Below are 24,436 nucleotides of genomic sequence, written 5' to 3' on the forward strand. Positions count from 1 at the left end.
GCCTTCAGGTCAGGTGGCCTCGGTTTCCTCCTGTGAGTGAGGAAAGGTGGACCCTCTGTTGTGTCTGGGCCTTTTGGCCATCCCTGCCAGGGAGCCAAACACATGGGTTTGCTGTGAAGACTTTCAAAGGCACGTCAGTGGAGAGAAATGTTTCTGGAGTGTGGGACAGGACCTCCTCGGATGGCCCCCATCACCCCCCGGGGAAGCCCTCCACATCGCCTGGGCTGGAACCGTGGGTGACAGACAGATTCCACGAAGAGTGGGGCCAAAGCTACTTCCTCGGCCCGCCGTGGCGAGGCACAGCCGGCGAGATTCCCAGAAGCACAGACCACTGAAAAGGAGTCGTCTTCTTTTTTTTTTTTAAACTGTGCTTTATTTAGGGCTAAGCTGGAGAAAGCGTCATCCAATAGTTACAGAAGGTTACAAGGAGTTTTAGGGAGTCGAGTGTGAAAAGAGCAGTTGTACTGAACTGCAGCTGTTGTTTTTTGTTTTTTTTTTACAACATCTGGACATCCTAAAAGGAGCCAAGAGAAAGAAAAAGAAAAATTTTTAAATAATGAACCAACAAACCAGAAAGAAAGGAAAGTCAGGAGGCCTGAGAGGAACCAGGTCATTGTTTTTCTAAAACAAAAAAGGGAAAAAATGGCAGGTCCGCGAGCCCTCTGGCCTCCAGACGAACCGGACCTCAGCGAGAGGAGGGTACCGAGGCAGAACGCCAAAGCAAGTCTTCCCAACGGTGCAAATAAATTATAATAAATATGTTATACTTTAAAATATATGTGTTCTTAAATAAATCAGTGTTTTTTTCTGATTCTGAGTTTTTTTAAGCAATGTCTTTTTTAACTGCTCTAAAGTCATTTACCAAAGATAAATATCGTGCTTTCATTAAATAGTTTTCCTTGTTTTTTTCTCTATCATTACAATTAAAAGTCCTACAAAATATGCAAATTTATTTACAGAAAAACAGAGCCGGCATCATTTAAACATCCCTGTTTTTCAAAATTCCTTGTAAACAGTTTCAGAAATTCTTCAAAGATTGTTTATTTTTCTCTCTCTTGTTTAAGGTTTTTGTGTGTGTGTGTTGTTTCGTTGTTTTAAGATGAAAGTTCCCAGGTCTCCCTTGCCCGGAAAGTCTCTGGAGCAAGCATGGAAGGCGAGTGAAGCAGGAGGTGTCCAGGGCTTGCGGAGAGCGGCGAGCACGCGGCTCCGGAGCGAAGCGAGGCGAGGGCAGCTGCTGCTGCGGCTGCGGCTGCGGCTGGCGGGCCTTCCTGCCCGGGGCGGGGCCTCCAGAGGCGGGGGCAGCCAGGAGCCCGCCGGTCTGGCCGGTCAGCCTGGCCCTCAGGGTCAACGGTGTCGCCATCCCACAGCACTCGCGGGGAGAAGGGATCGATGCTCAGTCTAAACTCTACGAAAGTACAGTCCTACAACATCTGGGATTTTAGCAGTAACGCTAACTTCTATAAGTTTTTTTTTCCTTTTTTATTTTTTTATTTTTTGCTTTCCTCTAATTTTTCTTCTATGATATAGGTATTTTAAACTTCTCCTTTTTAAAATTCTGTACAACTATTATGTTTTTAAGAGGGGGGGAAGAGTTAGAAGCATTTACAGACTTTTCACAACAATTCTCTTGCCTCGTGAGTCCTTTTTTCCCCTCTGTTTTCTCACACTTCAAGGTTAGTGAGTTTTAATATTTTTGTTGCTTTCCCCCAATATCCACCAATTTGTTCGTCTTAACAGCTCCCTCCAGACATACAATACAGAAAACCGTAGGAAAGTGTCTTAGACTTGAATGAGGGTAATCAAAGCGCCTCTCGAAGTATCAAAGAACTATTATCTTGCTGTTTTAAAAGCATTTAAGCATTTTTCTTTTTTTCTGTGTTTTTGTAGTAATTTTTTATTACATTTTTCATAGAATCGCTCTAAGCTGTTTCAAGAACAGCCAGGAGGCAGGAAGGAGGTTCCCCTCCATCCCCCTCTATGTGACGTAGAGCTACACATCTGCAATAAAAAGTTTGGTCCTTTGGTCCCTAAATAGCTAAAGGAATGACAGATAGAGATGCTCAGCGGCGGCTCCCAGCCGCAACCTGGGGACCAGGTCCCGCCACACCGCTGGCCCCAGCCTGCCTCAGGCGCCCACGGGCTGGAAAAGCCCCGGGATCGGATCAGTAAGCAGCGTCTCTTCCAGTTCCCAGCCCTTCAGCCTCCCCATCTGGTCTCAAGTTATTTTGTTTTAAAAGTTGCCTTTTTTGTGTGTTTTTTTCTCATTTTTCTTCATCTTCTTCTTTAAGTCATATGTGTTTTCCCCCAAACACGTGCCCTCTGAACTCCACAGACGCTATACTTTCCTTGAAGAAATGTTACAGTCACCGAGTGTCTGGAGTCCTCAGCTTGATTGATATTGGCTGATATGTCAAAGGTGTCATCCAACAGTTCTCATTTATAAATAGAGAGAGAGAGAGGTTTGTTTTTTAATGTAGCCCGTTCAGCATCCTGCCCTAAAATGAAGAAAATCAGGGCTGATTAAGCCAAGAGAGGAAACACAAAATGCATCCAAACACCAAAAGGAACCTGCCTGGGGGTCGGGGGTGGGGAGCTCTGGGGGATGGTGGGAGGGAGGGGAGAGACCAGTATGAGAATTAGTCATGATCATGATACATAAAGAAGAAATCGACTCTTCTGTTCAGAGTGAGAAACCTCTGGGAGGTCTAGTGGCGGTGGTTGTTGGCTGAGGCTTAGCGCTTGGGAGAGGGGTCTCGATTTGGGTTCCTTTAGAGTTCTGAATTGGGGGATGGCTCGGTCTAGGGGGAGAATTTGGGACTGTGGCATATGAATTCATAATTAAACTGATCTCTGAGGGACTAGCCCAGATACAATATGTATACAGAAGCCTAGCAAACGAGACAGCAAATATCTAGCAACCTGGCCCACCCCTCCCCCACTGAGCAAAAAGAAGAAAGATCCCTGACGTGAATTTTGCTGAATCCTTGCCCGGTTTCCAGCCAACCACTTCTTTCCCAAAGTCAGTAACTATTTGCGAGGCTATGTATATATATGTATATCTGGATATATGTGTAGAATATATTCACCTGCACATATGTGAACACACATGGATATGTGTGTATGTATATGCATAGATACACACATACACACACACACACACAATATTTTTCTCATACATGCCAGGGAATTTAGAGGAAATTCAGAACTTCAAGGGGGAGGACGGGAGATCCTAACAGAAGTTAGAACGGATTTAATCATCAGACTTAGTTCTCGATTTTCTTTTGAATGGTGTCTTTTTGGTGTTTCATTTTGCTTTTAAGGAAAAAAAATCATGATCTGACTAGAATCAGAAGGAGAATGCTTAATCATTGTGAATTAACAAATGAGACTCATCTCCATTCTAGCAAGCAGCTTCCACTTATACATGGGGGTGACTGGTTACACCAAGAGAGTTAGAACTGCCAAGCCCCCAGTCGAGGGGACAACGTCATGCGTATATCAATCCATGCTGGCAGGTTTTTCACACTGTTGATTCAACAAACAGCAAACCGTACACAGCAGTCTAAACAATTACAACACCAAAGAAAATAATAATAAAATCAAAAAACACTTGTCAAGGACCCTTTTTCAGTTGTAAACAAAAAAGTGCATTTTGCTTTTGTCAGGACTGTTTTTTCCAAACCAACCAAAAAACCCTCCCAAAACCCCGGCCCCGGCCTCCCCACCCCATGTTGAATTTAGCAGAAGTGGCTACAATACAAACCTCACAATTGATACCAGGCTCTCTCTCAGAGGCCTCTGGCTTTGTACTCTACTTTTTTGATTTAGAATTTTTTTTATCATTCTGTTACTGTACAGATTTTGTTTTTGTTTTTTGTTTTTGTTTTTCCTTTTGAAGTGAGATTGAAAATGGCCTAACTGGAAAAAGACCAGACCCAGGAAAGTGTCAATTGAAAAAGGCCCCCAAATTTCTAGAAAAAAATAAAATCACAATATTTTCAAGTGCAAGTAAATCAACCACGCATTTTTTAAGATGTTTTCGTTACTTTTAAGAAAAAAAAATAATGGTTTGCACAGTTAAATGATCCCATGTTCGATAATTTAGGAATTCATCTTTATTTTTACTGTTTTTTTTGTGCTTTCGTTTTGTTTTTTTTTTCTCTATGTGACATCTAGAGAAGCATAAAAAACGCTGAACAAGAAAAACCAAACAACAGAAAGTAAAACCACTGCAAGCACCAAGAACGAAACAAAAATGAGCACAGCAAAAAAGGTCGTGGCAGCACAAAGGTCAAGAGAATGCACGTGTGATCATGACTGGCCAATCATCGACTGATACAACATCCAAGAAAAACGCTCCAATCACAGCACCTCCACGAAACTTGACGGCAATTGTCATGCAACCGATTCTTAGCCTTGTTACATGACGCCATCATGTCACACTGTGAACTTTGAGTTGATTTGAACTTACGGATGGGGGACTGTTTTCTCCACTCTCATGTGATTACGTGAACTTTATTCCTAGCTCAGCGCGAGACTGTGGTGGATTTGACTGGCCCTGGTTGGGTTGTTGGAATTTGATTGAATGACAAAAGAAGAAAAGATTTATATATATATTTATATATGTAGAGAGAGAGAAAGAGAGAGAGAGGACAAGAGTGTGGGCAAGGGGGGAGGAAGAGGCGAGGCAGGGCAGGGCGGAGGGGAGAGGGGAGTGTGGGAGGGCAGGGGGAGTTGGGTAGAGGGTAAAGAAGGGCAAGGAAGAAGTTAAAACAAAATTAAAAGGAAAAATACTTATACAGCACCAGACCACAGCATCAATCTAAAAGCTCTGATGAGAGAACAGCAGTCAAATCATAAGAGAACTGAAAAGAACTCAAAGGATGGAGGAAGCCGGCAGACAAACGACATGGGCACATCAACACACACACACGTACACGCACAGCTGTTTATGCAGACACGTGGTACACTGTGAACAGTAGCAGAACCTCACACAGGGCCACTAAGGGCATCCATCATGCGTTGGGGAGGGGGGGGCGTGGGCGGTTTGGCGAGGGGGCCAGAAAAAAATGGAACAGCCCCTCGAACCACCTTGGCCAGCAAGCAGATCAGGGAGCACATCTCTGCTTTTTGTCACCCTTGATTCTTTCTCTCTCCCCTGGGCGCCGAGCTCTCCTCACCTCCCCAGCCTCCTGTGGCTTCAGCCTGTGGACCAGCAGGTGGGGGCTGTCAGGGTGACCCTGATTTGCCAGGTAGGTCAGAGGCTGGCTAAGGTGACTGCTGGATCCATGAGGTCCATCCATGAGGCACTTTGCTGTCACAGTACAGTCCTCACTGGCAGCAACACAGCCCTCCCACCCTTCGGGTCCCTCTTAGCCACTGTCCCCAGAGAAGGGTGTCTCCACTCCAAGAGAACCCACTGCACGATGTTATGATTGTCTGCCCTTTCGCTCTGCCTCAACCCTCTTTCCTCAGAACCTTCAGCAAATGAACATATTTGGCTTTCAGATTTCGAGGAAATCACATCAATGTTCCTAGAAATCTACAAACATGCTCTGGTACTATAGATTTCAATTCACGGTCACCTCATACCCTCTGCTTTGCTCCCAAGGTGGCCCGTGTAGACCAAGTGAGGCTGCTTCTGGGCACATGGGGCCCATAGAGGGCTCTGCAGCGGTGACCCACGGTTAGGTCATACGGAAGACTGCGGGCACCCTGCAGGGTAGGCAAGACAAACCAGGACAGCCCCCCAGAGGGGAGTGCTATGGCCCTGGGTCTCCAGTCTCTGCTGCTGCCACCTTTGCTCTGCTGACCTCCCCTATTCCACCTTCTCCCTCTCCATTCCCCACAGCCCTCCACGTACAGCTTTCTAGGCTGACCCATCTCACAGGCCCTGGCTGCCTTCTTTAATGGTGCAGCGCTAGGTGGCCGAGGCTAGATTCCCTTCTCTATCAAGCATCATCAAATAATCCCACTTTGAGTGGTCTTCTGCACTCCTCACAACTTTACAGTCCTTAGCCCCCAGCCAGGGATCTGGGTGGAGGCAGGCCCCCAGGCCTATCCCCTTGTCAAGGTTGCCCTTGACCTTGCTCCCCTCCCCTTCCACTGCAGCCTTCAGGCACCAGGTTTATCTGCAGGGCTTCCTGGCCTCCAGGCTTCCACATGCAGCTGCAGCCAACTTCCACTCTCAGCTTTGTTTTCCTTCAAGGGAAGGTGGCAGGGAAGCCCAGGATGCTGAAGTGTCAGTGTGGATAAGCTGCAAAGTAGCTGAGAGGTGACTATTTTAAGCCCAAACCCGGCCTCCAGCTCTGCCTTCACAGAAGAGCTCCCAGCCCCTCTTCCTCCCCACACCCCTGCCTGACCTGCCTGGCCAAGCCGGGCCCTCACTCTTCCAGCAGCAGCCCCTGCCTCATGCAGACCAGGGCCCACTGCATGCCCACCGAGTCCTGACATGCCTCCCTCCCCTGCTTTACCAACCCCCCGGAACACAGCCCTTAGACCCACCCAGGATATCCAATTGGCAGGGCCCTTTGGGTGGGAGAAGAGGCCTCAGAATGGAGGAGGGCAGTGCCATCAGGTGTCGGCTATGGCAAGTACAACTAAGGGACTGCTGGGGACCCATCCTTCACCCTCCTCCCAGTCCCGAGCACCTCACAGGCACCCACTCCTCCCCACTCTGCTGTGCTCCTCTGCCTGCCCCCAGCTGTCCCCCACCTGCCCTTCAGTGCCTGGCACTGTGGGTGCTGGGGAGTCTAGCCTGCCTTCCACACAGCCCTTCCTTAACGTTCAACCCAGGAAACTTTCTCATACACTCATCTCTCACACTCACTTGGTCCCAACACACAAACACACTCTCACACTCATTCAACTCACCCCTAGGGAGCCTCCCCGGAGTTCCTTATGTAAACAGCTGACTACTCTCTTCACTGGGGAACAGATGTGCCTCTTCCTGCTGGGGGACCCCTTCCTGGCTACCCTCCTGAAGAGCCTCACAGAGCACAGCCCTGCGGTGGGTCACTGACCGGCATGGGGGAGCCTGAATCAGGCCTGGGACGCTCCAGCTCATGGCCTGGGTGAGGACATGCTGGCCAGGCTGACCCAATTCAGATCCCAGGTCGGGACAAGGGACTTGGGTGTTCTGGCTGATGGCTGTGTAGCCCTGGCCGTGTCCACCATTTGGCCATTTCTCCTGTCTCTGTTTCCTTCCTCTTGGATTTCTGGTAAAGATTTTTTGGAGAAACTCCCACTTAGCACAAAATAATGAGCTCCAGCAACCTGAGGGCCAGGGGCAGCAGGAAGGCCAGGAACCCAAAGGGGAAGGAGATCTACACTCCCCGGAGACCCAACCCCATTCCACCCACCAGAGCCTCACTTCAGGGAACCACAGCCGGACCACACCCCCCCACAGCTACCCAGCTGGGGCTCCCCTCCTTCCCCAGAACCGCCCCATTCTCACTCTGACTTGGCCCCGGGGACCAGGCCTGCTGCACCTTCTGCCTTCCCCACTGCGGCGGCCGACCCTGGCCCGGAAATCTTGACCCTGTCTCCTCTTCACTCTTAGTGAGAGCGCACCCCTTGGTCCCCACTCAGGCCAGCCCTGCCCTTCTGAGCACCTAGGATTTATCATTTGTAAATACCCCTTTCATTAACCTGTAAAATTGTGCAGTTTTTAGCTGCCTTTGCAGCTGTTCCCTCCCTCACTGGCAACTGGACAGCAGTCACTTCCCGCTGGAATCCCTAAGCCTGCCCCCTATCTTAGCCCCCTCCTTCTGTGCCAGCCTCTGACTGCCTTGGGGTGGGAAGCCCAAAAGCACCATGTTAAATGCCATCTACATGGAAATTAAAGGCCCACTTTATTATAGAGTTAGTAGGGAGGAGGTAGTCAGGTGGCTGACCCCTGAGAAGTGGGATGTCTCAACACGTCCCTCTGACATTCAGGACACTCTGTGGTGGGAGGCTGGGGTGACGACAGCAGTGGGGGTTACCATTCTTTCCTTGAAGGGACTAAGAGCACAGCCTCTGGAACGAGGCCCCCCAGCTTCAAATCACGGTGCTACCGCTCAGTAGCTGATGGGAAGGTGACTTCCAGTGATCTCTCTGTAAAGTGGGACTAATAACACTATGTACCTTCTAGATGGTTGCAGCTATAATCTTGTATCTTACAGTTATTCCCTATAGGAATGGAGCCTCATGTGTGATAAGAACCATGGGAAAGTCTGTGGTTCTCACTTTTCTATTCTCTGGTGAAAGAACCCACTTTGCTGTTTTAAGCTACTCTATCCCAAGTATGACTGTCAGCTGGCTCTACCTTGAAGGCCACTTCCGACCTCATGTCCCAAATAACAAATCTGCTTTCCTCATCCCTTCCTCTGGGAATTTCTCCCACCTAAAGGCTCTACTCTTTTTTTTTTTTAAGATTTTATTTATTTATTTTTAGAGAGGGAAGGGAGGGAGAAAGAGAGAGAGAGAAACATCAATGTGTGGTTGCTGGGGGTCATGGCCTGCAACCCAGGCATGTACCCTGACTGGGAATTGAACCTGCGACACTTTGGTTCCCAGCCCGCGCTCAATCCACTGAGCTACGCCAGCCAGGGCAAAGCTCTACTCTTGTTTGGGTTTTTGTTAAATGGAGGTCTAGGAGGCTAAAACAGGCTGCTTTTGGAGAGCCCAGAGGCCCGTCACAACCTTGGGGCACTACCCTAAAGCACACCCCCTCTTTAAAACTCTCTGATGATTCCAAATCCTTGCTTTCATTCCAAGAGGGGAAGCGCCCTGACCCAAGTCATGCCTTAGACTTAGAAAGGGCTGCTTTCTCTGAGCCGCACCGCCCCTCCTCTCCTATGGAAATGCACCCATCTGCTGGCTGTGTCCTGAAGTCTGCATGTGCACAGAGCCAGAGGCTCCTTGTGGGCAGGATGGTGACCCAGCATGGTGCCCAGTGCCTGGCACAGGGAGAGGCCCCCACTCTGAGTGAACATGAGTATCTGTGTCTTCACACAAGCCAGAGATGGGCAGGGAGTGGGAACTCAAGAGGCAAGAGGCGGGTTTGGTTTTCCAGCCTGCAGAGGGTAGAGGCCCAGCCACCCCCTGCAGTAGAAGCTGAGTACTGGTGGCTGCTCCTGGCTGGATGAAGAGTGTGCTGCTGTCAGTGGTGGGATCTGAGGGGAGAATGGGAAACTGCAGGCCTCTAGCTCCAGACTCAGAACCTCCCCTGAAATGTTTAACCCTCACACACCTGATTTGTCTCCCAACCCCTCTTCATTTCCAGGCACGACAACCTGCTCTTTCAGTCACTTGGGCCTAAAGCCAGGTGTCATCCTTGACTCCTCTTTCTCTCACACCCACCCTTCATTCATTACAAACAGCATCCTCGGCTCTGCTTTCCAAGCATGTCTACAACTCGGCTCCCTGTACCACATCAACTGCTGCCTGCTGGGCTGAGCGGTCCAGGCACTAGACCTCTGCTTTGGGCCCTGCAATCTATTAATGCAGCAGTGAGCAGTCCTGCTGAAATGCAGGTTAATCACATCACTCTCCACTCAGAGCTCTCCAGTGGCCCCCCTCCCCCCAGCCCCCCATTTCCGAGGACAGGACTAAATCCATACAGTGGCCTGTGGAATCTCCATGAGGTGGCCCTCCTGACCTCTGGGGCCTACTCTCTCACTGTGCCCCTGTAATTACTCCCCTCCCGCCTGCTGCTGCTCCTTGAACCCACTGCCCTGCCCTCACCAGGCTGGGCCCTCAAAGGGAGGATGCACTCCTGCAGACACTGACAGGGCTCCACGCTTCACGTCTTGAAGTCTTTGCTTGAATGTCTCTTTCTCAACAAGGCCTACCCTAACTCCCTGATTTTAACTGTAGCCAGCAACACCTTGCACAATTTACTCTTTGATCATATGTCATTGTTTATTCTCTCTCTCCCCTGCTTAGGACAAGGATTCTTACTGGTCTGACTCCAGGCTGAGTCCCGAGTACCTGCCTGTACCTGGTGCACAGCACACTGAAGGAATGGAGGGACAGAGGGCTGGGCAGCCTGTCTCTGGCCTGAGAATGAGCTAACCTTGCAGGAGCTCACAGTAGGCTGGAAGTGGACTTCTGATATCCTGGCACAGCTCCCCCCTCCCCGCTTCTTCAGGGAGCCACTTCCCCCAGGGGAACAGGTGGCCTGGAAATCCGGCTGCCAGGCAGGACCCAGACTGAGCACAAGGGGTGATGACTGCCCACTCATCATGGCCTCTGTAGAGCAGGCAGGGTGAGTGGCCCCGGTGCTACACCTTCACCATGCTCTGCTTCTATCCTAGCCAGTTTTGTTCTTTGGTAAGTTTCCCTTTGAAAAGTCCTGTCCTTCCTCTCCAAACTGAGCTATGAGGAACTGGAGAGGTGAGGGAATCAAGTGTCTGAAGACCACCAGCCCTCCCAGCAGGAGAGCTGGGGAAGGGAGAGAGGGATTCTGGGAGAAGGCCCCAGCAGAGGGCTACAGCTTTCTGCAGGGTCTATTCTGCTGCTCCCCAACTCTCCCAGCCCTGAGCTTGCCACCTGGCAAAGAGGATTGCCAATGTGGACCTCGGAGACGCAGGCCCATGCCTAGCCCCACTTTCTTAGAACGCTTCCCTCCAGCTCCTTTTGGCTCTGCAGCCAGGGGATAGCCATGCCCATGTCTCCGGGATGACCACAGCTCTGCACCTGTTCCTAGGCACTGGGAGATGAGTGGGTGGAGACGCGCGCAGCGGGTCCAAGGCACAAGCCCCGAGGCTCCAGCCCACGGAGGTCAGGGAGGCGGCGGGTCCGTGCGGTGTCCCCTCCCTCACCCCCCCCACCCCGTCCCCGCGCCCCGGCCGCCCCCGGTTACCTGTGCGAGTCCTAGTCTCCCCCGGGGGACGCTCCCGCCGGCGCTCAGTACGGGCGATTGGCGTCTTTGGGCCGCTTCAGCTGCACCTTGAGCCTCTTCATGCCGATCTGGAAGCCGTTCATGGCCTGGATGGCGGTCTGCGCGCTGGCCGGGTTGTCGAAGCTCACGAAGCCTGGCGAGACACGAGGGACGAGGGCCTGGGTTTCCACTGGGCCGCGGGGGCCGGGAGGGGTGGGTGGGGAGAAGGTCTGCGGGCCGAGGGCGGCCCCTCCCTGCCCCCACGCCCGCCTGCGGGCAGAGCCGGGGCTCGAAGCTCCGCCCCCAGGGCCCCGCCCCGGCCGACCTCCCCCCTACCCCCTCCAGCCTGCGTGCGCGCGGCCCCTCCCGGGGTGGGAGCTTCCGAGGCTCCGGGCCTCGCCGCCCCGCGGGGCCCGAGTCAGGCCTCCCGGCTCCGCCTCGACTTCGGCGGCGCCCTCTCCCGCGAGCGGGGAGCCCGCGACGCGGCGGGGCTCGGACAGGCGCCCGCCCCCCACCCCGGCCGGCCCCGGCACCTCAGCCCTCTCCGGCGGTGGGGTGGGAGAGGGCGGACACACCTGAGGGTGGAGTTTATTGGACACTGTCCTCCCTGACAGGAGGGGGCCTGGCAGCGGGAGGGCACAGGGTGCCGGCCTGGGGAGAGAGAGGCGTGCGAGGGGGCGGGAGGGAGGCACCGCCGACAGACCTGTTTGGGGCCGCCCCCTTCGCGAGTGCCGCCCGGCGCGGGGGAGGGCGGAGGCGGGCAGTCCTCGCGGCCCCCCTCCCCGCTCCCGGTCCTGGCCGAGGCTGTTCCCCGTCGGGTTCCTGGGGGACAACTGGGGTTCAAGCCAGACCGACTCGAGTTAACCCACCACCTCCTACCCAGGGGCTGTCGGCATCTCCCTCTTGTTGAGCACAATTCCAAGCCCAGGGAGCAGGTGCTCTTGCCCTGGACTAAGCATACGCCAATTATGTGTCCCCTATAATCCCCCCATAACTATAATAATAGCATTATAACAATAATAGTACAAATTAACACTATTAGTAAAAAATCAGTGGAGAACCTGCAGAAGTTTTTTTCACCCTTTCATTCCTCCCAACATTCCAGGATGGGACATAGAGCCATCCGTGGCTCCTGGGCACCTTCTGAAACACCAAGTTTCTGAATGGAGATGGAACAGGTTCCCAGCGTTCATTTAGAAGTCACCTTTCTGAAACTCTGAATGCGTCTCCTCGGAGACTACAAGTTACATCAGCATTTCCCAGAATGGCCCTAGTAGCTGCTCCTTGAGAAAGGGGCTTCCGTGGTCAGGTAAGCTTATAGCCAGGCCCCTCTGGGACAGTTCAAGGCACACATAAAAACACCTACCTCCCACCCCAACTTCTCCAACAAATAAAACTTTATCTCTTTGTTTAACTTAGTATTTCCTGGAATTTATTTGACTTAGAGGCCTTTTCTCCTGTAAAATCTGCCTTTTATTTATTTCTCCTGTAAAATCTCCTTGCAAAATATATGAAACTAAGCTTGGCAAAGTTCCCAGGCCATCCTGCAAACCTGCCTCATTTGGGGTGCTTGTCCCAGAATAGCAGTGGACACATAAGGGATAACCCACCGAAGTAGAAGCTGTCTCCTTGGTTAATTGTCCCTGGTACCTCCCTCACTTTCCCCTGTGGTGGCTGCTTCTCCCTGTTGACCTTGCCCCAGACACTTCCCCATGTGGCTTCTTTTCTCCTCCTTTTGCCTCCTTCCAGCATTTGCTCATATTTGCTCTTGCAGCACCGCACCATCAGAGACGGGGGAGGGGGGGTGTGCACATGCATATGAGTGTACTTGAGAGCGGGTGAGCTCAGATGGAACTGGTCCGAGCTGGTCCCAAAGCAACATAACCAACATCTGTATGAGTCCATATGCCAACATAGATAGGAGAGATTTAGGATTATCCGTAGTTGAAGATTAGTGTGAATAATCCTCCCACCTTCTCTCCTCACCCCCTCCTGGCCCATCTCCTCTGATGGCTAGTCAAGTCTTAGCAGAGCAGACCAGTTTTCAGATGTGTGAAACGTGTCTGTTATACTGCTCTCCCAAACAAAGGAGGGTGGTTGAACTACAGACTCTCTCCCTGAGCGGAGAGGATAGCCTAACTGTGGGTGGCAGTTTACACCCCTCCCTCCTCCTCTGGCCCACCAGCATGACCAGCTGTGACCCTGCCTTGATACCTGATACCCGCACTCGATGGCTGTTTTTGCTGGGGTGGAGACAGGAGAAGGACAAAGGGGGCTGGAGGTGCTGTGGTGTACAGGGAGGGGCAGCCACGGAGTGGGGAAGAAGGGGCACAGGGGTCCTGGAGGAGGGAAGGCCAGACTTGGTGGAAGAATCTAGAGTCTCCAGAGGCCCAGGGATTGGGAAGGACTCCAGGCTCGAGGGAACCTTTCTTCCTCAACTAATTTTGTTAACTGGCCAGCATCTGGGCAGGGAGCTTGCCCATGACTGGCAGGGCCCTTTCCCAGGGTTACTGTCTGCCTTCCCCGGAGTCCCTTCCCCATTCCTCCCACCTTGAGAAAGTGCCTGCCTCCCAGACCATGGGTAGGAGTTCCTCTTGGTGTCTGCGCCCAGCCCTTCTTCATCTTAGCAACAATTTGTGCTGCGCATGTGCTCACAAAAGCCTCGGGAAGATTCCATTTATGTGTATAAAAAGCAAGTGGGAACTTCGAAGGGTTCACTTGAACATAGGACCACATTTACAACAACACGGCCCATCTTTGGGGGAATAGAGAGAGATCTAGCACTTCTTGAGGGTCCACTCTGGCCAAGCCCATCACACACACCACCTCATAGAACTCAGAACTTTCCCCAGGGAAGATGGCTAAGACCCCTGTGTCTCACACTCGGGGACAATGCAGCTCAGAGAGTGACACGACCTGCCTGTGAGTGAGTGCTGGAGTTGGTTCTCACACAAAAGGCCTCTGGGAGAGTTGCCGAAGGCTCAGGTGCAAACCAGAACCCGAGGGGCTTAAGGAGAAACCTCTGGGCTGGGCAAGCATGGTGGATGTATAGCACCAGAAGCTCGTTCAGGAAGAGAGAAGAGAGCCAGAGTAGAGGTATTCAGAAGATTATTTTTTTTTTAAAGCAGGGAAATCCTTGGTCCTGGACAATTTAAATGGGCTAATGGCCAGGTAGTGTTTGGGGAGGCTCGAAGGAAATGCCTTTGAAAAGCTGGGTTGCTCTGACCCAGGGGCAGCCGGGGCAGCACAGATGCACCAAGGGTGTGGCGAGAGAGCAAGCCTGCTCTGCCCTTGGTGCCAGTGCTTTGTGGGCTCGTAGGGGTCTCCTTTGATTTCATGTACCATCGCAGGCTTACTTAAAGAGCAAATGCAAGGATCTCCAGCTTGTTGTTTTTACATACATAATTATGATTCGTCAGAAGAAATACTTCTCAAGCAGGGGGCAGGGGGCAGCCCTGTCGTTTTCTTTGGCTTTGTTTTCCCAATACTCAAAGAGAAATGAGCTACTGAGGCAACTGTATGCCACTGAAGTGCCACAAATTTCCAGGGGAAGGGACAGCGGAGCAAAGATGCTGCCTGACTGCTCTGTCAGACACGCTCTAAGACCTCAAGCCCTTCGTGGTTCTGGCAAGTTGGTCCCCAAATTGGAATTTCCTCAACATGCTCTCCCTGATGCTCCTATGCCCTCACACCTTCTCCCTCCGCCATGTGACCTGGGTTCCCTGGCCAGCACAGGCTCCTGTTCTGTCCTCACAGCCCCTGACTCCAGGGGTCAACCTGGAGGTACTGAGCTCCTGGCAGACTCGGGCTCCATGGGCGGCTCTCTGGGGACCGGACTCCTCACCCGTTGGTGAATCGTGAGTGGCTCGGACCCCAGAAGGAAGGGCTGATGGGGGTGGAAGAGGAGGTGAGAGAGGGACTAAGGAGGAATGGAGGGGGGAGCTGTGGGGCTGAGGTGGGACTTCTGGCCTGAAGCAAATCAAAACACAGGGTGCCCAGTTAAACAGGAATTTTAGATAAACAGTGAATATTTGTTTAGCATAAGTATATCCCAAACAATGTTTGGGCCATATTGACTGTAACACCTGGGACATACGTATACTAAAAATGCATCATTGTTTACCTGAAATTCCAGTATAACTGGGCATCCTGCATTTTATCTGACAACCATAGTCCAAGTCCTCCCAAGTCTTCCCAGCCCCATCTAATACCCTGCCACCAGGAAAATTTCCTGAAGCTGTTTCCTTCTCTTCCTCTCAGCTCAAGGACCTCCCACCATCTCCCACTGCCTGCCACACCACATGAAGCATCATCATCTGAACGGTCAAAACCCTCCCCAGTGCAGACCCTCCCTCGCAGGTGGTCTCCCCTGAGCCCTCCTTTCTGCCCAAAGCCTCCAGCTTCCCCACTCGCTGACCGTGACTTGTCTCATCCCAGCCCCATGCCCTTGTCCATTCCTTCCTTCCTTGATAGCCACCTGCCTTTTTCATTACTCCATTACTTGGTGCCTTGCAGATTTCACTGCTGTTGAGTAGGTGTGATTTCCATCTAAGCTAAGATCTGAGGCTTCCTGAGGGCAGGGACCATTCCTCTTCCTGACTCTTCAACAATGTGGCTCTGGTGGCCTGAGAGGGGTGGGTGGGGGAAAGGCAGTTCATTGGATGGCAGGAGGGGAGCAAAGAGCAGGGTAGACAGAGAAGGGGGGTGGGGGCAGGACACGGAGATGGACGGAGGAAGCCAAGGGGAAGGCAGGGTAGCAGCCTCGGCTGGGCAGCCTTCATCCCCAAGGATCATGGATCGCGCCCAGCGTTCACTCAGGGGCCACTCTGACAGTGGGAGGAGAAGGGCTGCTGGTGGACTCTGCGTGCTGCCCCCTCCCACCGCTGCCCAAGGTGGCTCCTCCCCCTCCTCAGTGGGTGGGAATTAAGACCTGGAGCAGGGAGCAGAACCTATCTCTCGGACTGGGAGGTGGGGGATGGGGTGCGGGGAGCTGGGCGGGGAGTGAGCAGGGAAAGCCAAGAAGCCAGAAGTGGAAGAGAAAGTGAGAGATGGCGGCTGGGGGCTGGGGCGCAGGGAGCACCTGGGCGCGGAGAGCTGTGTGGAGGAGCAGGTTAAAAGCAGTTGGACACCGGTAAGTTGGTGCGAGCACCGCCCTGTCCTAGGTGAAGCTAGTTGGTTTGTTATCTTTACCCACCAAAGCATTTACTTTGGTTAGTCGCCCGATCCACAAACACTTTCGAGGAGATGACATTACCGAAAGGGAGGAACATCTGCATCAGCTCAGCGTCCCCAAACTCCTGGGGCAGATGGTAGATGAACAGGTTACAGCCCTCGGGCCCTGCGGTGAGGGGAGGGGGTGGGGCGGGGAGGAGGGATGGCAGGGTGGGGGAAGAGAGAGACAGAGGAGAGGTGAGCGAGTTAGGCAGCGGCAGCAGGGAGGGGTGGGGGCGAGGTTAGGAAGGGGGGTCTCATCCAAGATCCGAGAAGAGTGGGGGTTGCTGAGCCCAGGGTCTGAGCTCTGGTCTCTGCTCTGCCCTTGGGCAAGTCACTGAACCTCTCTGTGCCTCAGTCGCCTTTTCTGCAAAATGGATCTCTAACAAAGTGCCTGCCCGGTAACTCTGGGCTCCAGGGGCAGAAGTGATGAGTCAAAGCGGCAAACATAGGCCTGATCAGCAATGGAAATCAGCTGCTGAGGAGGGGCGGTGGCAGGGAGAGCTAAGAGGATCTGCTGAGCCTCCCTCCTGCCCAGCCCCCACTCAGGAGAGGAAAGAGGGATTGGGCCAGGGGCAGCCACGCCAGGGATGCTGGTTCAGGTGGGTGAGAAGCTTCACTTCATCTCCTGCACCCACGGGTGGCAGTTCAGCCTGCCCTTCTCCCTGGCCTACAGCCACTCCTTCCCATCTGGTTCCCAATGCCCTCACCTTCCCCTGCCTCAGACTTCTAACTCAGCCCTGGTCTTGAAGGTAGAAATTAAGATTTATCCTGCCTCCTCCAGTGGGCTAGGTGGGCAGGAGGGTCTTCACAGCAGGGCTCCACGATTAGCCAGGGTGCCCATGAGCTTCGTTAAATGAAAGGCTCCCCACTTCATTGCAACAACAGCCCCGCCACTTCTATAGCTTGTCCTCTCCACTTCACAGATGAGAAAACTGAGGCCCAGAGAGGTTAAATCACCTGACAAAAGTCACACAGCTAGTAGGGGGTGGAGCCAGGATACAGACCCAGGCCATCTGACTCTAGCGTCTGTGCTTTCCTCTCTCTCTCCCTCTCTGTCATAAATCTCAGTGCCCCGGAAACTCTGAACACAGCTGAGGACTTTGGGCTCCTGAAATTTCCAAGTAGCTAAAGATTTACATTTTTCTTCTTAAATAACCCAAATGCTCAATTTTAACTCTTTGAGATGGAAATCTCTCCAAGATACTTCATGTTTTCTGCCACCTTAAGCATAGTATGCCACATATGAGTTAACCTTTTAAAGTGTGGTCATTGGAATGGTTTCCAACCCATGAAGGACGTGCAAAGGAATAGCTTCATTTGTCAGATTCGTGTAAGAACTGAGGTTCTCTGATCAGAGGCTGGTGGAAACTAAGCATGAGCTCAAAAGTGAAGGCTGTAAGGCACCGACGTGGTCTGATATGTGGCTTGCAGGGCCGGAACCAACCGTGCTGGTTCTCTGGGAAGGGCCCCGCTGCCAGATAGCCCCGCCCTGGACCAGAGAGCTTTCTCTGGAGTCTCTCTGCCTTCTCTCCCTTCCTCTTTCCTCCCACCTTTCTCCTTCCTCCCTCCCAAGGCTCCTCTGACCACCAAAGCAGCCCTCTGAGCCATGGACCTCCTCGGTCCCTGTCCCCACCCTCACCCCCAGACTGCTGGCTCCCAGGCAGACTGCCAGCTGACGGCGCGTTCAGAACCAGGACCGGCGCGAGCGTGCTCCCTCACCCACTTCCAGAGTTCTGGGTGCAGGACCTCCCAAGCCCTGGTCACCCTCTCCTCGCCCGTTCCCTCTACCCATGTGTGTTCACTAGTTCATGCCCTATGCATGTGTTCCTAGATGGTCCCCAGCTAGATGTGGAGAGTCCCCTGGGGGCAGGAACCAGTTTGAAGGGCCAATCTAAGCCACACCTCCTCTAGGATTCCCACCCAGATACTCCCCACACCCTCTCCCCCTCAGTGCTCCCTGAGTCCATACTCCATACTGTTCAGTCTGAGGCTCTTTTTCCCTTGTGCCCGGTAGGTTTCCTCTCCAGCCAGAGGGGGCACTCTCTAGAGACAGGGCATTTGCCTTCTCCTGTCCTCCTACGGACCTCCTACCACCACCCCCACCTCAACCCCAGTACATGCCTTCTCTTCTCTGCCCTTCCCCATTCTTCAGGGTTTCCCTCTCTACTCCACCCATGCTGACACTTGCTTTGAACTTGGGGCCCGTGCTCCAAGTTCAAGTTCTGCAAGCTGCCTTATGTAGATGTTATGTCTGCTGTCTTTAAAGAGACAAGGAGCCTTTGAGGGCCAGGCACGTAGACTGAGTTCCATCAGCACGCGTGCAGCTGAGCCCTGCCAGTCTCCTGCCCCTTACCCTCGACAGGCAGCCTATGCCTTGTCTTACTCCAGCTGCCCCCGGGCCCTCACTTTAGTCCCTTATTCACAGATCCACAGCCAGCAGGACTTTGGAGATCACTCTGCAGCCCAGCCTTCTGAGAAATGGTGAAATGGAGCTCCAGAGACAGAAAGGGACTACCCCTGGCCACCCAGTGGCTCCTGGCAGAGGCAGGAATGGACCAGCCCTGAGAGTAACCTTGGCCTGTCCATTGGGCAGACAGCCTCTGGGGACTCAGGCCTCTGCTGGTTTTCAGGCTCAGATCAAAGACAAGAAGCTGGAAGGAAAGTCCTCCCCAGCAAACAGTGTGTCCTGGTATTTCAGTGGCATTACACAGGGGTGGTGACCATAATGTGAAGGGGCCATGGCTAGAGGGACACGGCTTTCATTTTCAGCCATGCCTCCTGCAACACTGTGGACACCATTGTGGTCTGGCCCAACCCACCCTCAGCCCGCCCACCCCACATCTCCAGGCTCATCTCATCCTCTGCAACACCTTTGGCTTTGCACCTGCTGTTCCCCCGCCTGGAATGCCTGTCTCCCCATCTCTGCGTGCTGAAGACCTCATGCTTCAGGGCCCCCTAAAGCCTTCCCTGACACCCCTGCCTCCAGCGCCATGAGCTCGCCCTCATATGTAGCATGGCTCTGTTGGTACGTGGGCTTACGTCTTACCCCTCTGCCTGCCCTGCTCCCCAGGGTCGCTTGTCCTGTGCACCACATTCAGGGAGAATTGGGACTATAGTGGTATATCCATTCCCCAAAGGGGAGGCTGCAGTGGTGAATGACTGCAGGAGGTCTGGTGTAGGGAACGAGGCATGGCAGTGGGGAACTGAAGCTGCTCAGATACAGAGAAGGTATGAGAAGGAGTTCAGAGCTAGACATGGAAGGTGGTGTACAGTGTGAGGTGGGTGGGGGCAGGGCAGAGCAGGGGACAGATGGAGGGCCTGAGTTTTATTAGGTCAGTGGCAGGGGCTGCCCTGTGCATTGGTCAGAACAACACCAACCTGCAGCTGTGTGTGTGTTGGTGGGGGATGAGCTTTAGAGACCTCTGAGCCCACAGACCAGAGAGATGCAGGGTGCTGACCACAGGGTGGCAGTGCAGTGACAAAGGCAGTGGTGCCTGTGGGCACAGTTCTCTGTTCTGGGTAACCTATAGCCCACAACCCCGGGACGGTCTGCTGCAAGGGCTCCATGCCAGCCATTTGGAGACCGGTGGAACACCCTGGCCATGTAGGCTGCTGGGGCAGATGTGGCTTTTCATGAGGGTGGGGAGGACAGGACCTTGCTAGGTCTGGGCAGGAAGCACTGAGACTGCTGGACCCCACCCCTTGGAGCTCTGATCTAACTTGGAGTGGTGGGAGGAGAGCAGGGGCATGTAGACTTCAGGGCTACAGCCCAGTGAGGGGACCCCATGGGATAGGCAGGGCTGATGGATGACCCTCCACCCCCACTTCACCGATGATGGCCCCTGTGTCATTCAGGCATGGGCCGGCGGCTTCACTATGGAGGACAACAAGTCTGAGAGGGGAGAGGCTGGCTGAGCTGGAAGTCAGACCAGATGAGTTTGCTTCCAAGACTAAGCTCTCTGTGGTTCAGGCTCTGGGGCCTGGTCAGGGCCGTCCAACCAAAGGGCTTTGGACCAGCAGATCCCCAGGGTCCTTCCCAGGACTAACCTATAGCCCACAACCCCGGGACGGTCTGCTGCAAGGGCTCCGTGCCAGCCATTTGGAGACCAGTGGAACACCCTGGCCATGTAGGCTGCTGGGGCAGATGTGGCTTTTCATGAGGGTGGGGAGGACAGGACCTTGCTAGTGTTCTTGCCCAGCAAACTAGCTCTCGCAAGCCCATGGAATCCCCAAGAGTGGGCCAGTTCATCCAGCCTCTATTGGTCTCTAAGCTCTGGAATGAGAGGACACTGGGGGTCTTCATGAGCCCCAGCCTCCCTGGGCCCAGTGGCCTTGCCTGGCCCACCCTGTTCACACCAGGGCCCCTGGATCTGCCTTTCTAGCGTCTCTTCTGAGACTAGGCCTGCACTGAAGCACCCCCATCCCCTCCCTGCCCACGGACTCCCACCTGCCCTGGGAGCTCTGACTGGCTCTCCCAGTCCCCCAGAGGGTGCAACCTTGGTCCATGAGGAACTGGCCTCCCTATGAGCATTACTACTACCCCCTCTTTCCCCTGGGGCAGAGGGGATTCTTGGACCCTCCCGCCACCGGGGTTTGCAGAGCTGCCCACCAGAAGCCCGCACCCCCCAGCTTGGATTGGAGAGTGCCACATCTCATAACCCTGCCCTCTTCCCTCATACTCAACACGACACACAAACATGGCTGTCTTTCCAACAGAGCACCCAGCCAAAGGCCCAAGAGAGCCTCTTTGGGAAGAGAAAGGGGCAGGGAGGGGCCTGGGAGCCCGCTTGCAGACTCACCTTCTCTCTGTTGCTGGGGGATCATTGGAGGTGGTTGAGGAAAGGCCTGGCTTATCTGACCATAGGCAGCAGGGTAGGCAGCTGCTGGAGAGCCAAAGAGGAGAGGCGAGAGCAAGACACGGTGACAGTGACACGGAGAAAGACAGGGTGAGAGGCAGGAAGAAAGAGAAATTTCAGTGTTGAGCAGTAAAAGCAGACCAGCCAAAAAGTGCATTTCAGCTCAGCCACTTAAGGTAAAGCCAGCTTTCAGGAGAAAGGGTGAAACGGCACAGCAAAGATCAGTGTGTGTTTGTGTGTATGGGTGTGTTTGGGGTGTGTGTGTGTGTCTGTGTGTGTGTGTGTGTGTATTGCCCAGCCCAGGGGTAGGAGTGAGAGGAGCATGACTGACAGCTTGCCTTGGGCTTCCTACAGTGGCTTCCCATTCAGTGACCCAAGGCCACCTACTGGACCTAGGGCTGCCTCTTGTCGCCCCTCCTTTTTTCTGCCTCTGGCTGCCTACCCTCCCTTGTTCCCCGTCATCCTTGCTCACGCCAACTCCTGCTACCTGTGTATCCTGGGGAAGGGGTGCGGGGAGGTGGAAGGTTGGAACTGCTTTCCTTCCAGGGTCGTTCCTTGCCTTGAACCCAGGCATCTAAGCTCCCAGGGCCAGTGACTGTGGACTGCGGTGGGCGGCACCCCAGCTCCAGCCCCACCCCCAGTGCTGCTCTGTGGTTTGGTGCTCCTGGACAAACAGGCTTGGCAGCCCCACAGGAAGAGACATCTAGCCTCAGAGATGAGTAACTGTGTGGCAAGGTCAATGCTTCAGCCTGGCTCACCAACTTGCCTGAAGTTCTGACTGCCTACCACTGCAAGGGCACCCATGGGAAATTCTGCCTGACTGCTAGGGGGCCTGCAGAGGGGAAGGCAACCTGGAGTAGGGGTCTCTGGGAGCAGAGCCCTCCCTCCTTTCAGCAAAGCTCCCCACTACCCCCTTCCCCCTGCTGCCCCCCACACACAGTGCTGGGCCCCAGCCTGGGGTGGGGAGGTTGCCCTGGTGCCCAGGCAGGCGTGGGGAGATGGGCAAAGCTGGGGGAGAGCCACGGGGACGCGCGGGTACTAACGACCTGCATACTGCTGCACTCCGGCGTAGGCCTGCTGCAGGGGGTCCGCGGCGGTGGGGCTCTGCGCTGCAGGGGAGCCAAGGGGGCAGATGTCAGTGATGCCCACCCAAACCAGCCCCTCCCCAACCACCCACATGGAGAAAACACTGTGGCTTTATAGCCCTTCTCAGCCACGGTGGTGTCTGCCCTGGGGCAGATCATCAGAGAGGAACCCTGAGTGCCTGGACCCTGTTGGAGTGCCCCGTTCCCCAGGCCAGGGCCCTTAGTAGGGTGAGGGTTGCCCACCCTGCCTGAGGCACGCAGGCTGCAGTAGGGTGATATGGATGCTTCATGCAGAAGGCTGGGAAGAGCTGGGAAGGAGATGCCGGAGGAAGCTTGGCCAGCAGGGGCTTTGTGGGGACACATGAGGGACTTAGCCCAAGAGAAGTGCTATGGAAAAGTGGGCAAGGGGGCCAGAAGCTGTCAGGAGGGTGGTCTGGTCCTCACTATCCCCAGCATAGTTGGGGCAGAACACAGCTGGGTAAGAGAAAGGGCACAGGAGGCCTCCCACTGCCACTCTGTCCTCCTGAGCCACCCATGCCTACTCAGACAGAGGGAGTTTGCACAGGGCATAGGGGCTTCCATTCCTAGGACTGGCCACACAGGTGAGATCCCATGGGCTAAGAGAGGTGGAGTGCCCACAGCCCCTGGAGAACCAGCACACCAAGGGTCTTCCTCCGACCCAAGTTTGAGACTCTTGGATGCCTGCTGCCCGGTGCAAAAAGAGGACCCTCATGCTGAAACCTCGGCAAGAAACTGGGGCCAGCTGGATTGGGGGAAGTCTTGGTTTCTGCTGTGTCTTCAGAAGCTCAGGCAAAAGCCTGGTGCATGGGCCAAGATGGGCACTGCCTTTAGTGACCATGGCTTGTGGGAGTGGGCTGACCTGGGAGGCCCAGGGAGGTGAGCGGGCACAGATCTAGCCACAGTATATTTAGAGCAAACTGGATAACACAGGGAGGAAGCAAGAAAAGCATCTGAGCTTATCTGCCCGGTGACGTAGGCCAGCCAAGCTAACTGGCAGTGCCAGCCTTAGGGGCCTTGTAGACCAAGAGTTCCCAAAATTCCTTTCTGAGCTGTTGTTCCTGAACCTCAGCAACAGTCCACTAGAACCACAGCCTCTGGGCCTCCAGGGGGCCGAGGGAAATCCTGGGGCAGAGACCCTTACAGGCAGGGTGGGCTGCCGCAGGGGAGCTGGGCCGGGGCACTGCTCGAGAGGGGGGCTGAAGATGGGCCCCCGTCCTATCCCTGTCCTTCTCTCTCCCCCATGGTGGTGGTGAGCAGGACCAGGGGCTCTCAGGGCTGAGGACATGGTATGGGGGCTTGGAGGGGTGTCCTCTCCTTCCTCCTGCTGCTCTCTCTCCTGACCCTCCACCAGCCTCAGCTCTCTGGAGGGAAACCCTCATCCATTCTGTCCCCTTGGTCTCCCCAGCTGCTCCACCACATAGTGCCTTTATGCAAACTGGGAAAAGGTGTCTCTGGGCACATAGTTTGGTGTCCGTGTAAAATAAAACCTACACAACTTACATGACAGTCACCTCCCTGCAACCACCACACAGTGCCAGGATCATAGCAAGTGCTGAGTAAATACCGTGACATAGGAAAGAATGAATGGTATAGCATGTAAAAAAACACCCTTTCAAGGGTGTTATGTGGCAGTAAAGGCCATATTGTGTGTTTCCAACATGATCTTGATGAGCAAGAATGGAGAAAAGAGGAGGCACCTGGGGCTTGGAAGTGGAGAAAAGCTTTCTGAGACCCCTCTCTGCTTCTCTGCGTAATGACCTCATTAGTAACTGCCAAAGAGTGAACATTTTGAAGGATCTCGCTCATTACAGCAGCTTCAAACTCCGCATTTAAAGATGGTAAATTAATTTTTTTAATGCACTACTTTTCTCCTTTCCTTCCCTCCATCCCTCCCTACTGCTCTGGCAGGGAATTGTTTATGTGATGTGGCAGATTGTTACAAATAGGGGAGAGAAACATTTCCAAATTCCACAAGGGAAATAGCTCACAGATGCTGGTGGGGGTGGGGAACAAACAGGTTCGTCAAAATCCACAGCTCCAGATGGGCCTGTGGGCATGGAGGAGGGGGGAGTGAAACCACCCAGATGTGCTGGGGACTGTATCTCCCAGCCCATGAGCCTGAGGCAGGAGGAGCCCAGGAACCTGAGATTGGTGGGCTCTCTCCCACCTCCAGCTTGTCAAGCCCCCACCCTGCCTCCCTTGCCAGCCTAGAGTCTTCATCCTGAAACAACACTCCAGACCCTCTGGGCCCTGCTGCTTCTCTCTCTAGGCTTTCCTGGCCTCTTCTCTATGCACTGAGAGGTGAATTGAGGGGCAAGCACTAGGACAAGACTAAGGACAACTCCAAGTTCAAAGTCAGGACATTCTCCCCTGTTTTTCTCTAGCACAGTAAC

The 24,436-nt window shown here is 53.8% G+C and overlaps 1 protein-coding gene across 50 annotated transcripts in view; it reads right to left on the bottom strand.

Moving 5' to 3' along the window:
- Positions 1-1,887: 1,887 nt before the first annotated feature.
- CELF4 (CUGBP Elav-like family member 4) overlaps positions 1,888-24,436 on the bottom strand; it is a 295,478-nt gene continuing 272,929 nt past the window's right edge. For 5 of the 50 annotated variants that reach the window (XM_045849715.1, XM_045849714.1, XM_045849710.1 and 2 more), the window contains exons 9-14: positions 21,981-22,046; positions 20,881-20,964; positions 16,122-16,205; positions 11,443-11,518; positions 10,850-11,021; positions 1,888-2,495 (exon numbers count right to left, since the gene is read on the bottom strand). In XM_045849715.1, coding sequence (XP_045705671.1) covers positions 2,469-2,495; positions 10,850-11,021; positions 11,443-11,518; positions 16,122-16,205; positions 20,881-20,964; positions 21,981-22,046 — 509 coding nt within the window. In that variant the 3' untranslated portion in view covers positions 1,888-2,468. Of the gene's footprint in view, positions 2,496-10,849; positions 11,022-11,442; positions 11,519-16,061; positions 16,206-20,880; positions 20,965-21,980; positions 22,047-24,436 lie in introns of all 50 variants that reach the window. The other 45 variants (XM_045849740.1, XM_045849737.1, XM_045849734.1 and 42 more) reach the window with 14 other exon arrangements.

This window comes from Phyllostomus hastatus, unplaced genomic scaffold (assembly GCF_019186645.2).
Source record: "Phyllostomus hastatus isolate PE091 unplaced genomic scaffold, TTU_PhHast_1.1 phas_contig_80, whole genome shotgun sequence".
NCBI classification, from domain to species: Eukaryota; Metazoa; Chordata; class Mammalia; order Chiroptera; family Phyllostomidae; genus Phyllostomus; species Phyllostomus hastatus.